Source organism: Papilio xuthus, unplaced genomic scaffold, assembly GCF_000836235.2.
Source record: "Papilio xuthus unplaced genomic scaffold, Pxut_1.1 DF827570.1, whole genome shotgun sequence".
Taxonomy (NCBI): Eukaryota; Metazoa; Arthropoda; class Insecta; order Lepidoptera; family Papilionidae; genus Papilio; species Papilio xuthus.
In genome coordinates, this window is record NW_013531079.1 from 3,743,216 (window position 1) to 3,759,690 (window position 16,475).

At 34.9% G+C, this 16,475-nt stretch overlaps 1 protein-coding gene across 1 annotated transcript; it reads left to right on the plus strand.

The window, feature by feature from the left end:
* Positions 1-1,064: 1,064 nt before the first annotated feature.
* Positions 1,065-1,955, plus strand: LOC106118593 (allergen Api m 6-like). The gene is made up of 2 exons (XM_013313263.1): positions 1,065-1,211; positions 1,664-1,955. The coding sequence occupies exons 1-2, from the start codon at positions 1,124-1,126 to the stop codon at positions 1,870-1,872; spliced, it is 297 nt and encodes a 98-aa protein (XP_013168717.1). The 5' UTR covers positions 1,065-1,123; the 3' UTR covers positions 1,873-1,955.
* Positions 1,956-16,475: the final 14,520 nt, after the last annotated feature.

A 16,475-nucleotide genomic window follows, 5' to 3' on the forward strand; every position in this document is an offset into this window, starting at 1 on the left:
GGTGATCAACGACACCCATGGACATCTGCAACACCAGAGGAACTGTAGATGCGTTGCCGGCCTTTAAGGAAATGGTATGCTCGCTTCTTGAAGGTCCCTAAGTCGTATTGGTTTGGAAATACCGCCGACCGTTCCACAACGCGACTATGGAGAAAATATCAGCAGATTTTTTTGTTAATTTACTTATATTTGTTGTACCACTCCAACTAAGCTCTATGCATGTGCTAGGATATTGTTTACGACAATAGTCGAATGGCCGGATTCGAACCCCCGACCTAGTGATCGGAAATCCGTATTCTTAACCATTAGGCTATTGACTATTATATTTGATAAAAACGATGTTTATTTTGTTAATTAAAATTAACAGACTGATTACAGCTTATGAACGTCAGGGAAAAATACGCATTAAATGAGATCATACGTTTAACCCTTAGTAGCCTGATTTACTACGAAAGTGATTTATTTTTAATATTACTGTGTTTGCTTGATAAAATAAAACAATAATGAAATTTGTTTTTTTTTTTTAAATTCGTTGGAAAGAATAATATACAACAGTAAAATAGGTACAGCCAACCTATAAAAAAACTAATAGTAATGTGAACATGCGGCTTAAAAGATTGGTATCATAATTGAAACTCTAGGCTACTAAGGGTTAATATTTCTTTGTACCTTATCTGAAAGTCATAGTAATTAAAAAAATAAATAACATATTAATAGCACAAAGACTTGGACAATTTGATAACGATTTGTTTATTGAGTCGCTGGAAGAGTTATTGTTAATATGAGATCATTAAATATATATAATTAATAAAATATAAGTGTCTGTATGTAACATAAAAATAATTTCGTAGATATGATATTTGTGTTTTTAAATACGGATTTTTTTTTTATTTTTGTCTTCGTAGTTCCGACTTTGTTGCAGGTAATCTCTCGCCAGGACTGACTTCAACGAGACTTTTATTTGAAGGTAACTGTTTGCACGATTAACTTGTGCTAAATTTTTAATTCTACGTAAATGAAGTCGCGGGCAACAACTAGTTAACACATTATATAAATGCACATTGCATTGGATATATTATAATAATTTGCATTCAGTCTGCGAAAAGCAACGGCATAATTCAAGATGAAATCACACGTTTTGATGTTTGTTGTTGTCATGGCAACGGTGGTAGTGGTTACCCCATCACCGGTAGATGAAAATAAGCCGTTTGGTAAGTTTAAAACCTTTAATTTATCATAATCAGTCGTACTTCCATACATCTCAGCTTTTCAATAACTACTTTCTTATACATATCTATACTATTCTTATTATATTATAAAGCGGAAGAGTTTATTTTTTTACACGCGCTAATCTCAAGAACTACTGGTCCGATTTGTAATTTAAGTAGGATAATCCATCTACCCTTTCCATGCATCCTCTCATCCGGAAAGTCCACTTCCACTTCCCATCCTTTCCTTATAAAGAAAAGGATGGGAAGGGAAAGAGGACTAAATTAGGCCTCCGGGAATACACTCATCAGACGAAACGCGGAATTGCTTCCACTTCACGCCTGTTTTCTATGTGATCGTGATATTTCAGAGACGGGCCAATTCGTGCGAAGATGTTAAAGCAGGCTCTACCACTGTTAAACAATATTGTGATTTAACGTATTAATTTTCCCAGATTGCCCACCAAATGAAGAGTACCACAAATGTTCTGATGCTGTTTGCCAACAGACTTGCGCAAATTTATTCGAAAGACGTCTTTGTATTCCAATTGACGATTGCTATAAACCTACTTGTTTATGTTTACCCGGTTATTTAAGAGGTTACAACGGAAATTGTATCCCCAAAGAAGACTGCATGAAACTAGTGTTGCCCGTCTCTCATTGATTTTTTGAACTTTGTTAAACTCTGATAAAAGACGAACAGTAATTCATCAATTACTATAAGAATAATAAAATAACGAAATAAAAATATTTGTTTTTGTATTGACCTGGCAATAATATTAAAAAAAAACATGATTGTGTCCGAAGCAATAAAAATACAATTTTTCTTATAAGGAAAGGATGGGAAGGGGATAGGGATTTATCAGAAGCGACCAGCACAGACTAGGGAAATATTGTCTTTCTGTCCGTCCTCTTCTCCGTCGATAAATAGGCATCGGAAGTTGTGAATGTTTATAGACCGTTGTTGCTTCGCCGTTTTGGCGAATTTAAGTTGATGTTTACTATTGCACCCATATCTTACTTATAAATACGAATGTCTGGATGGATGTTTGTTTGAAGGTATCTCCAGAACGGCTGAATGGATCTCGATGAAATTCGCCCTACATATAGAACATAGACTGGAAGAAAACTTAGGCTACTAATTAGGTTTTTTTAATTTCGCACAAATTATTCAGCTGATTTGAATATGTTTTGTGAAAAAGTGCTATAATAAAACAATGAAAGTCGACTTTTTAAAGACATCGGAATACATTACAGTTTGGTTAAGCAACCTAGTTCGTAGTCTAGTTAGAAACCTCAAACATGTTCTTTTGAATCTATTGTTCAGTGGAAAGGGGGTTTAAAGCTGCCTACATCGCATTGCAGAAAATGTACTTTATTTACCTATCCTTTGAAATTGAACTAAAATACTTCGTGTTTATTCTGTACCTCCGTGTACACTGCGATGGAAAAGTTCAAGAATAACATTTCTGTTCGGAACTGTATTTGAATTTTGTGTAAAATGTATTTTGATCGCGATTGTACTTTTAATAGTTAAATAGAATAGATTTTGTCAAACTGTTATGTATACTTGAAGTATGAGAAAAATTATGGTATATTATAAATGCGAATGTTTAGATAGATGGATGGATGGATATTTGCGTAAAGGTATCTCTGGAACCAAGTCAACCAACCCGCACTTGGCCAGCGTTGACTATGGCCTAATCACCCTTAACTTAGGGTAGGCTCCGAGCCCCTCGGTGGGGAGGTATAGTGAGCTGATAATGATGATGATGATGATGATCTCTGGAACGGCTTATCGAAATTTTGATGATTTTAGCACACACGTAGAATATAGTCTGGAAGTACACATAGGCTACTAATTACCTTCATTTAATTTTCGCGCGGACGGAGTCGCAGGCGACAGCTAGTCATAAATAAATAACAAAAATATAATTGCTCTTATAATCATACTTTTCAAACTATGTTATTATTTTTGAAGATGTCATAAAGTTACTAAACGTGCGATGTTTCACTGTCAAAAACTTGTCAAACTTTGCGACGATGTTGAAAGCTTGACTGCTGACGGAAAAGTTAAAGTGTCAAAATAGAAATTAGATTTAAAGTTAATATAAAATTACTAGCTGTCGCCCGCGACTCTGTCCGCGCGGGATTAAAATAGATGTTGGCCGATTCTCAGACCTGTTCAATATGTTCACAAAATTTCATGAGAATCGGTCAAGCCGTTTCGGAGGAGTATGGGAACGAAAATTGTGACACGAGAATTTTATATATAAGATTTTCAAGTACAGAATCACGAATGCTCCTTCGAGTCGGATTTTGAGTTAAATATTGAAATGTAAAAAAACCGTCGTCAACTTCGATCAATATGGCTATTATTTAGATTTATAAAAAGTTAAAAATAATTATTTGAATATAATTTTAAGTGGTTTTATAAGTCTATAAATCTTTAATTAAATTTATATTTCTCTGCCCAACAAGAAAAGCTGTAAAGGTAGATCTTCACTGCTTGAAAACTTCCACAAAGACATTGTTTTCTCAGTTTTTCTCATAAGGAATGAGAGAGATGGCGATATGCTTTTGTGTGAGTTTTTTGTCAGTGGAAATCTCCTGTAACATCATACAAAATTGATGACAATTTTTCAGTTGAAAACAATTCGTGAAAGCGAGATGAGATTTATGTTGAATCCCTGACATTCTTATCGCGGGTGGCGATTGTTCTGTCCTTTGATTTTTAAGAGACAGGACCTGACAGGTCGCGCATACATACGCTCACGCCACCCTAACAAAAAAGACGAACAGTGAATTCTAACCATGCAAGCTTGTGAGCAGTGTGTAAATTTTTAATTCATCATCATCATCCTCAAGGTTTTATAAAGTTGCCTATCGTCAACCCTACTTGGGAGTTAAATACTGCGCAAAGTGGCATAATTTATTTAATACAACAGCTATTCTTTGGCGAGTCCGTTTATCTATAATCAACGTAGTCGATTGTTCTGCGCGTTGTTTTGATATTTTTTTTGTGTGCGAGGATTGATTTCGATTCATTTGTCAAAGCGACATTGGCCATGTTTTTGAAAAGCTTGCATTAATCATGCTTATAAAATGCCTACAAAACACTTTGAAACGAGGTGATATAACTTAGGATTTTATATAACAAAATACGCCTATATCTAAGATAAATAGGCATAGATTAAGGATTTTCAGTTCACTCGTTTATGTCGCACTTTTCTAGGCTTTCTACATATGTACTATTAAATAATATTAATACTAAATTAAAAGAACACCCTTTTTATTTAATCTTTAGTTTAGTTTAGTTTCCATTCCCTCTAATATTATGATTTTTAATTAGCTTTTTAATATCAAAAAGTCTGAAAAAACTAAGTCAAGTACCTATTCTTAACTCCGTAACTACAAAACAACACACAACAAAACGTCAAACAGTTCAAAACTAAGAAAATAATCAACAATGAGAAGATTCTTTCTAAAATTATTTAGTATTTAAATAAAATTGAACCTTAAAATACTAATATTATAAATGCGAATGTTTGGATGGATGTTTGTTTGAAGGTATCTCCAGAACGGCTGTATCCCGCTGAAATTTGGCATAGATTTAGAAGAAATTTGGCATAGCCTGGAAGAACACGGGCCATTAAGTTTTTTTTAGTTCCGCGCGTACGAAGTCTAATTTTAAATGTATAAAGTAAGTTACGATACGTAAATTTAATAACATCAAAAATTTTTATATATATAATTCTTCTGTGAGTGTGTATGTCACTGAACTTCTCTCAAACGACTGGAGCGATTTTGATGAAATTTTTTGTGTGTGTTCAAGGGGATCTGGGAATGGTTTAGATTCACAATTTTGTCCGCTGGACAATGTTTTTTAATTAATTTTTAATTTATTAGTAGTTGTTGATTTTGGAATGTTTTACATTGGATCCGACAGACGGTGCTACCATCGCAGTGTCAAATTTTAAATAATATTCGAATTAAAGACGTGTAGACAGGACAACGTCTGTCGGGTCCGCTAGTATTATATAAAATTTACCTGCCTATTTTAATACAGAGAATGGTTTCAAATGTATGTCAAACTTTACTCTAATGGTGGTCGTAAAAAACAGACGCCGCAAGCGATCGAATAAATTACAGATTATACAGAAAATAAATCATTTAGTTGTCGCAAATGCTTTTGTTAAGCAGTTTATTAAAATTTAAATTGTCCTTATTTTCACGGATTATATTTAACATTCGAACAATAATTGTGTTACAATTTAAACATACATTATGTTGTATTAAAAAAATATTTTTATTGTCATAATTACTGGCAACGTTACATTAAACCTACCAAATTTTTCTCTTTCACATGTACATTTTAAGGCATAAAATCAGCGTCTTCAATCTTTCATAATCACCTATCCAATGGATTCGGATCACATAACAAACAAACATAAAAAAATCGTTAATGATTTCTTATGTTAAACAGAATCATTGAATAACTAGCTGTCTCTCGCGACTGCGTCAGCGCGGAATAAAAAAAGGCACCTAAAAAGTAGCCTATATATTCTTCCAGTGTTCTATATCTGTGCCAAATTTCATAAATATCCTTAAAGATACCTTCAAACAAACATCCATCTAAACATTCGCATTTATAATATTAGATAGATAGATAGAACGTAAGTTGTTGGACGTTTGTTAAGGTCGTTGGACATATGATAAAATTCCATAACCCTGCAAAACTTTTTTAGCCTTGACCTATAGGTTAAAAAAACACTGGTTTAAAAATAATTATTTTTTTTTACATCAGCTTTCTTATTCTTGATAATATTGTAAGAGCAGGCATTATTCGATGTTATATTATTTTAAAGTCAATTTTATAAATAGTAGTAATTTAATTGGATTACTCGTTAACGAAGCTGAACCGCAGACCTTTTTAATAGGATTAATATGAAGATGGATTCCGTTTGCTTTCAGTATTGGCATTATTGTTAGTTTTCCAATAATAATATTATAGAGAATGAAGAGCGTCGGTGGCTCAGGGGTCAAGCATTGACTTGTAATCTACAAGTCCTGGGTTCTAATCCCGCCATGTGCCAATGTGTTTTTCGATTTCCGATTTACATATGTACTTTTTATCCAACGTTCTTATGATGAAGGAAAACATCGTGATGCAACCTGCGCATATCTGAAAAGAAATTCAAAGATATGTGTGAAGTCAACCAATCCGCACTTGGCCAGCGTGGTTGACTATGGCTTAATCACCCGTAACTTAGAGTAGGCTCCGAGACCCTCAATGGGGACGTATAGTGAGCTGATGATGATTATGAATATGATAGAAATTTCAAATAGAAGTTTTAGGACTTTTTATCTTTATATAGTAGCTTATTGCTACGATAACTGCTACGTCTATGTGTGTTCTACGTCTACACTTCTGCTACAATTACTGTTCTACTATGTACAGTCAGCTACATAAATATTTTTACATTTATAACGCTTTAAAAACTTGTTGCCTTTGATTTCAGAAATTGATATCCTCGTATCCGTACGTGTGCTACCGACGAGTAAACGTATTTTTGATACAGAAGGTTTACAAGTTTTTAAAGAAATAAAAATGTATTATATACACATTTATGCAGCTGAATGTACTGCTAGACATAAGTAGCTTATATTTTTTTTTAATTAGTAGGATCATAACTGCCGTTCTAAAAGTAATATTTAATCGATACGAGCACTAACTAGATTACCAATAAATTTATAGCAACGCATTGGATAAAAACAATTTGCGGTCGTGACCAACAAGTAGCGATTTAGTAAGCTATTGAGTCGTTATCGGACCGCGACCACAACACATGTTACTGGCCGCACGCGATAACACCCCGTTATTTCACACCATGCAGGTTCGATTTCACTATATCACGAACGCTTCGAACCATGGGAATATATGAACGTGAATTATTTAACACCTTTTAAAATAAAGAGAAGACAAAGATGAACAGATAGTAGAATTGTGCTAGCTGGAGGCCTAATTTTAATCCGCTTTCCCTTCCCACCCTTCTCTTATAAGAAAGTAGATTTTATCCAGATAGAGATACTTCCACTTCTTATGTGTTATCTACTCATAGGAAATGGAAAAAATAGACGTCAAAATATAGAATCAGACGTATGACTATCATGGCCATCATTTTGTGGTCTCGATAGTAGAAATAGGACAGCCAAGTCCATAAAAAAGCGGCCACGCATGGCCAGAGTTACGCGACCAGTTGCCAATTGAAAATAGAATAGAAGGTCGCCTACCTAAACGTTAAGTCAAGCTATGAAAATTAATTAAATATTGCAGAATTTTAACTAATGTTTTTATTTTTGCGGCTAAGGTAAACTTTATGTTCAGCAGTGTACTTGTTTAAACTGATACTATTAACACTATCAAGAATATTCTGAATGTTTCCATAACGCTCAATTAAATCTCAGTGAAATGATTCATCGGATTAATTTACATCAGTTCGCACGACGCCGACGCCAACGGAGAGCAATCGGAACTCGAAAAACAATTTCGACTTGATTACACAATCACTGTCAAGTGACGTTGATTAATGAATTTAACAAGATAAAGCAGTTCTTGATTTCAACATTTTTGTGGTAGGAAATAGAAATCTTGACGTATTAGATTACTTTTCAAAGCAACGACCTAGGGTCCTTCAAGAGGCGAGCATACCATTTCCTTCAAGGTTAGCCACGCATCTACAGTTCCTCTGGTGTCGTGTCCTCTGGTATCCAAGGGAGTCTTTGATCACCTCGGTGTTCCCGAAGCTTATTACCTCCCTTCTTTTATAAAAAAAATTGGATTTTGCGTTAAAACATCCTTAACACCCATAAGACAATGTAATAACATAAGAGAAACGGGAGAAAAAAAATAAGAGAGAAATTAAGTAAGTCACAAGCTGAAGGAGAAATTTCTAGTATGTTTACTAATTATAAATGCGAAATTTTTAAATGTATGGATGGATGTTTGTCAGAAGGTATCTCCAGAATGGCTCTATGATTCTCTGAAATCATAGAGCATCAATCTGAATTTAACAGTGGTAGAGCCCGCTTTAATATATTCGCGCGAATTGTCCCGGCTCGCCCGTTGAAGTACCACGACCACACAGAAGACAGGCGTCAAGTGGAAGCAGTTCCGCGTTTCGTCTGATGAATGTGCTTCCCGGAGACCTTATTTAGTCCTCTTTCCCTTCCCAACCTTTTTTGTATAAGGAAAGGATGGGAAGTGGAAGTGGACTTTCCGGATGAGAGGATGCATGGGAAGGGAAAATATTTTCTTTCTGTACATCCTCTCCTCCGTCGATGAAAGGTAGGCAACGCATACCTCAATTGCGTATGTCTATGGGCAACGGTCACTTCGCTATTTCAGCGATTCTCGTTTGCCACCATATAATATTAAAAAAAAATCTCGATAGATGTAGAACATAACCTGGAACAAAACATAGCTTACTATTTTTACCGCGCGGACGAAGTCGCATGTGAAAGCTAATCTGTTATAATTCTGTATGTGGTCTATTATATTGAGTTTGAAATTTCGATTAGAGTCTATGCAATTTATTTCAAGAAATTATTTTCCACTTTAAAGACTTCTAGATAGGTTACTTATATGTAGTTTTATTTTGTCCTGGATTGGAAGTGGGCCCGACGTCGGAATGTAATATGTTTGCGGTCAGACTCCTTATTGTGGCTCGACTGCGTTATAGCCGTGATACTTGAAAATATATTTAATACAACTTTCAATACGAATTCCAATTTTTATGAAATTTTATTTATGATAAAAAAATAAATTCGACATAAAAAAAACTGTTGCTTGAATTGATTGAAAAGTATAAGTTCAAGGGTTTTGAACAATTTACGAAAACCTTTTCATCGTTTAAGTTTTTTATAAAACATAAGGTGGCAAAAGAGTGAGTAGTCAGCGAAATTCGCCGAATTAGCGAAGCGACTACAACTCATACATCCGCAAATGTCTCCCTAAAATAAAACCTTTAATCAAAGGTCAGCAACGTTACATTAGTACATGGCAGAATTCGAATGCATGACCTGCAGTTTGCAAGTCATGTTTAACCCCTGAGCCATCGACGCTCTATCTTAGTGTACATATACCATACGACATTGACAAATTACTATCCATATCAAAGTTGTTGGTAATTTGATCAACTTTCGCCACTACGTTAAGTCGAGTCATTTATTTGATGGATACAAATGTGATAAAGTTCTCAATGAACGTTGTCTGCAAATATTTTGAATGTATTATGTTCTCATATGCTACTAAATTTACACTTTATTTTAAATTTTTTCTCTTAATAATGTTAGGAATACATTGTGCTGGTGTAGCACGCAAGCAATTGACTTGCTATCTGCAGGTCCTGGGTTCGAATCCTGCCATGTACCAATGTAAGAGTGGTAGAACCCGCTTTAACATCTTCGCACGAATTGACCAGGTTCATCCGGTGAAATACCACCACCACACAGAAAACAGGCGTGAAGTGGAAGCAATGCCGCGTTTCGTCTGATGGGTGTGCGTCCCGGAGGCCTAATTTAGTTCTCTTTCCCTTCCCACCCTTTTCTTACAAGGAAAGGATGGGAAGTGAAAGTTTACTTTCCGGATGAGAGGATATGCAAAGTCTACTTCAGTCACGTCCAGTCCATGCGGAAAGGGAAAATATTTTCTTTCTGTGCATCCTCTCCTCCGTCGATTAAAGGTAGGCAACGCATATGCAATTGCGTATGTCTATGGGCAACGATCACTTCGCTATTTCAGCGATTTCCTAACGAATTAATATGATAATTGACGTTAATTCCCTTTTATCTTCGTAAAGTGTAAGTAAGGTTTGTCGGCACTTGGCTCTTGACCTATAAGGTAATTATTAATTTTTTATTATGAAAATAAATAATTCTCTAAACCTTAATAGCATCCTTAAAATGTATCAAAAAAAGTTTGAAGGTAAAGATATAAAACCTCTTTTGATGATTTTTCCTCGAACTAAACTATAACCTTTTTTTACAATTTTTACTTTATTTTCAACCAGTATCTCTAATTAAAAAAAGCACACAATTTCCATGATGATATTATAATTCTGGGAATTTACTAAAGTGACTAAACTAAAGTATTATTTTTTATTACACATAAATCTTTTATGTTATCTTACATATTATATTAACTATTCTTAGAAATCGCTTGCGATAGTAAAGCTGTTCTTTTGATAATGTAAGCTTTTATGTTTAAGCTTCAGAGAGGAACTTCTTCCGGAACGTACAGCATATTTTATAGTCTAAATTATAACCGTCTATAAATTACTAGACTTCCAATCTTAAGAATACTCGTATTATAAATGCGAATGTTTAGATGGATGGATAGATGGATGTTTTTTTTAAGGTACCACTAGAACGGCTGCATAGATCTCGATGAAATTTGGCATAGATGTAGAACATACTCTGGAAGAACACATAGGTTACTTATTTTATTTTTCAATTCCGCGCGGACGGGGTTGGGGGAAAAAAGCTAGTTTAGCATAAATCATCGATCAACATGTTTTCTAATTTTCGAATTACATTGTACATTTATCCAACTTTGTTAAGGTGAAAACATCATGATGCAACCTGGAAATATCAGAAAATTTAAACATGTGTGAAGTCAACCAGTACTGGGCCAGCGTTACCTATGGCATAATCAGCCCTACCTTAGGGTAGGCTCTTAGTCCCTCAGTGGAGACCTAAAGTGAGCTGATGATGATGATGATGATGATGAATCTTATAGGATAGATGTTAACTAAGAATTTTAAATGATTTAGTTTTACTCAAAGTTTATTAGTTAAATAGAATTCATTATATGAAGTTATTTTCATTGTAAATTAGACTTAACCACTTGTTAAGTAAAAATTAGCCAGACATTATAACTTAAAGTTCAGGTTAAGCACCTGTTAATAGCGTAGAGTATTTAATGATAATTTTCGTATTAAATATTTATTAATTTGCGCAAAACAAAGAAAATATTTCTAGGAAAATACTTACCGATGATTATGAATGAAACTAACTAATATTATAAATGCGAATGTTTGGATGTATGGATGTTTGTTTTTTTTTTGGCCGGCGCTATGCCGTCCTCTCGTTCCCTCAGCATTTGTGGGTCAGGGATGTTGGGTACTATCGCTCTTTATTTCTTTTTTTTAAACTCTCAATAAAATTATACGGAAGTTTGTTAGGTAGATATCTACCAAACGGCTGTATGTATCTCGCTGAAGTTTAGTATAGATGCAGAACATAGTCGAGACACAGGCTACTAATTGAGTTTTAACGTGCGGACGGAGTCACGGGCGATAGCTAGTTCTGAGTAATTCAAATGTAGTGGATAAATTCTTCGAATTTAATCTACTCTAAATCAAAATAGACGTTTTCTAACTATTAACAAAACAAGATATGTGATGAACAATCCAAAGACTGTCTAAGTAAGAGAATTCGTCCCACAAATTCCGTAAAACCGCGATGTCTGCAAACAGTTCGAAAGCCGAGCGGTCTAGGGGAACGTTTTACGGTTTGTTCACAACTGCCATGTCAACGAACGTAAATCAAGGGAACATTTTGCGTCGTAAAATTAAACTCTTGATAGCGCTTATGTTATGATTTAATGTGTTTCTGCACATCTGTGCAATATATGTTGTAGTTATAGTATGTTGCAATATTGATTCATCATCATCAGCTCACTATACGTCCCCACCGAGCGGCTCGGAGTCTACCCTCAAATCAAGGGTGACTAGGCCATAGTCAACCACGCTGGCTAAGTGAGGGTTGGTTGACTTCACACTTCTTGAATTTCTTATAAGATATGTGCAGGATGCATCACGATGTTTTCCTTCACCGTAAGAACGTCGGATAAATGTACATATGTAAATCGGAAACCGAGAAACACATTGGTAAAAGGCGGGATTTGAACCCAGGACCTGCAGATTGCAAGTCAAGTGCTTTACCCCTGCGCCACCGACGCTCTATTGTCGCAATATTGATTAGGTGATTAAAAAATATTTGGCTTGTGACCTTCATCCACTGTTCTTACGATGAACGATAACGATATGTGTGAAGTCGCACTGGGCCATCGTGGTTGACTAAGGCCTAGTTACCCTAACATGGGACAGACTCGATGCTAATTAATCCGTATGCACTGACAATATGGCACTCTTCTCTCGAGTCGCAAAAAACATCTCATCTAATCCATCTTTTAGTTTTCTGTAGCTGGAAAGGAAGAAAGGAAGTCTTATAGGATTACTTTGTTGTCCGGCCCTGTGTCTATCTCTCAAGACCCTTTTGCTCAAGAACGCGTGAAGGTATCAAGTTGGAATTTATTATTGACTAAAGAGAAAGATATATAATACATCTGTTTTATGTCATAATGTTTTTTTTATTTTACTTTCTCTTCTCAGAGTAATCTTAACTTCTATTGAATCTATATATAAAAATTAATTGCTGTTCATTAATGTCGCTAAAACTCGAGAACGACTAAACGGATTTATCTTATTTTCGTCGTGAAATGTTCGTGGAGGTCTAGGGAAGGTTTAAAAGGTGAGAAAAATTCGAATAATTGCCGGGAACTAAATAAATTTTTATCATTCAACGCGGACGGAGTCGCGGGCGACAGCTAGTATCATATAAACGAGAAGGAAGGAAAGATAAAATCATATATAAAATTTCAGCAAGTAATTCAAACCAGAATGAGACAGTTTAAGCCGTACTAACATCAAACGAGCCGCAGCTATTGGAAAAGTTTCGATGTTCAGTGCGGATTAAAATGATTTTCAATTTCGATTTAAACCGTTCAACTTTTGAACAACGCCCTTAAAACAGTTGTCGTTTAGAATAAGGTTCATAGAAATACCAAATACTAGCAATGCCCGCGACTTCGTCCGCGTGAAATTCTGTCTTTGGGTAGCATTTTGATTATTTAGGCTACTTATTTTACTAACAATTATAGTATATAGCTACAAAACAGATTAAACTGAAGAAACCATCACATATTCTAATACTTTTTCAAATTTTCATCGCCGATGCCCTCTTGTTATATTGCACCCTTGAAGGTAACATTTATACGAACATTGAATGTCACTTATTTATATCAAACTAGCTGTCGCCCGCGACTCCGTCTGCGTGGATATATTAATAACTTAATTAGTGTAGCCCACCCATCGATCCATCCAATTCACATCCATCTAAATATTAGCATTTATAATGTTAGTAGTACTAGTAATAAAAAGTCTACGTCCGTCTCCTGGCTCTAAGCTACCTCCTTACCAATTTTCAGCCATATCGGTAAAGCCGTTCTTGAGTTATAAATAGTGTAACTAACACGACTTTATTTTATATATATAGATTAACAGCCTAAAAAATAAATTTCAAGCTTTTACCTATAAAAATGACGATAATTCCATACAAATTTTCAACCCCGCTTTCAACCCCTTATTCTCTTTTCGCGTTAAAAAGCCTAGCCTATATCCTTTTCCAGGCTCTGAACTATTTGTGCACCAAATTTCATTTAAAACGGTTCAGTAGTTTTTACATGAGAAGGACAGACAGACTGTTACTTTCGCATTTATAATATTAATAAAATATTAGAATTACGAGTAATCAATCACAATGTAGACATCCAAGAATTTCAGAGAGAGTCATATGGATTATACTTTAAGCTTACTGGTTAAAACTGAACTTCAATTTATTTTAAATGTAGGAATAAATCAAATCGAACCCTTTTTCTTCGAGGGTTTGTTATCGATTAGATAAGGGTGTGGAGTCAGTTGCTTAATGTAGTGGAAACTCGTCTAGGGAAATAGACGGAACCATACCACGTAGGAATGACGTCATCAAATTTGTATTACTACCACACTTCTATAATATAGCCAAAGATAAGCATAGTATGGACATGTTAAGTAGAAGAACTTGCGTACTTGCTTAAGAGATGTATTACATAAAAGTTAACACAATTGAGAAGGAAATGACAGAAGAAATTATGGAAGATTAACCTTAAGGTCAAAAGTCTAGTTTGTCGACAACTCAAGTGCAATAAGGAGCCACCAACCATAGCATCTGTCAGTGAACATACAGAAGAGAGGCGTCCAGTGGAAATAATTCCGTGTTTCCTCTGATGAATAGATAGAGACGTAATTTAAGTCCTCTTTTCTTTCCCTTTATTTTTATTAGGAAAGGATGGGAAGGGAAAGAGGATTAGACGCATACGAAGGGGAAATATTCTGTATGTGAATGTCCTGTCCACTGTCAATTAAAAATCGTCAACGCATCTGCAATTGTGGATGTCAATAACCAGTGGTTGCTTCGCTATTTCGGCGAATTCAGGTGGAGGTTTAAATAAAATATATGTAATTTCATTTAGAAGATTGAAATTAACTAAAGTACATTGTAGCATTCGTTGCGTTATATTTGGCTCGTTCACGTACCGACACGTGTTACCGGTCCAAAGGTCTAACATCGACTGACGGACCCTCTCTTTGGCATATTCTTATGACGTGTACGCTCGAGACAAACAACACTACGTTTATGCATACAGTACACACGTTATTTGATCAGATTATTTTATTAGTATTTTGCTTGAATAAGCTCACGTCTAAACGAAACATTTTTCATACAAGTTGCGACATTATCATGCAAATAGAAAACCTTGTAAAAAATCATATCACTTGCGTAGTGAAGGAAAACTTTATTCATGTCATATTTAAACACACAATAAAGAATAAAATTCACTTGTTTTTCAATTAACGTAAAAATTGGTAACCTTCTTTTTTGTTTTTTGTGACTACAATTATGGCCGAATAAACTCTATCAACAATAAACGGATAGGAATATTATATTTAATAATATACTAGCTGTCGCCCGCGATTGTCCGCACACAATAAATAACCTTAGTAGCCTATGTGTTCTTCCAGACTATGTTCTATATCTATGCTATAATTTCAGCGTGATCCATGCAGCCGTTCTAAAGATGCGTTCATTTAATTCGCAATTACAGTATTAGTAAGATTGATTAATTCTACTACACTTCTTACTAATATTATAAATGCGAAGGTTTCGATGGATGGATGTTTGTTTAAAGGTATCTCCAGAACGGCTGAACGGATCTTGCAAAAATTTCGCATAGATTTAGAACATAGTCTGGAAGAATACATAGGCTACTAATTAAGTATTTTTAACACCATGCGGTTGGCATCGCAGGCGACAGCTAGCTTATAATATTAGTAACATTAAAATTTACTTTTTATCACACATTTGATTAATTCTCCTGCACTTTATTTTATAAATTTGAAAGTTAATTTAACTTTGTTTGTATGTTGACATACATTTATCATTTTACTCGACAATAAGGAAATAAATACGACATTTCACTCGACATTTCATAATAGAAAAGGGAGGAATTTAGAGGAAGGTCGGTATTCGTATTACACATAATATGTCGGATTGTTCTTGACACATGTAGAATTACTAACATTACTCGAATTGAGGCTGTAAATGTCGAAAATAATGTTATACATATATATGTGTAGAAATAAAAATTTATCATTCAAAATTAAAAAAACACTTAAGCTTTAACTATTAGTTGTTTATATTACCAAAATATCTCAAAAATCGCTACAAAATAGGAAATACTGATTAAAACTATTTTTTTTCATAAGAGAAGGAGGCAAACGAAAAGCGGGAACACTGAGGTGTTCATCGACGGCCATGGACATCAGCAATACCTGAGGAACCGCAGATGCGTTGTCTTTGAGATGGTGATACGTTCGCTTCATGAAGAACCCTAAGACGTAGCTGTTTGGAAATACTGCCGAGGACAGATTGCACAACGCGGCTGTGCGAGGCAGGAAATTTAAAATTATTTGGAAATTTTGAAATACTTTGAAAAATATAAATATTTTACTAACTATTTTAATAGTTTTGCATTACACAGTAAGCACACCAACATATGTCTATGACATAATCACCTCACAATACGCCCCCAATGAAGGGCTTAGAGCCCACCCTAAGTGACTAGGTAATCAACCACGCTGGCCCAGTGGGGGTTGACTTCTCACATATCTTTAAATTTCTTCGCAGATATGTGCAGCTTCACTATGTTTTCCTTCACAGGTCAGATAAATGTGCATATGTAAATCGAAAAACACATTGGTACATGGCAGGATTCGAATCTAAAACCTGCAGATTGCAAGTCAAAATCTTAACTCCTGAGCTACC

Coding starts and splice junctions, on each gene's coding strand:
- LOC106118593 (XM_013313263.1), top strand. CDS start 1,124: ATGAAATCACACGTTTTGATGTTTGTTGTTGTCATGGCAACGGTGGTA. Junction 1,212..1,663: donor AGATGAAAATAAGCCGTTTG/GTAAGTTTAAAA, acceptor TAATTTTCCCAG/ATTGCCCACCAAATGAAGAG.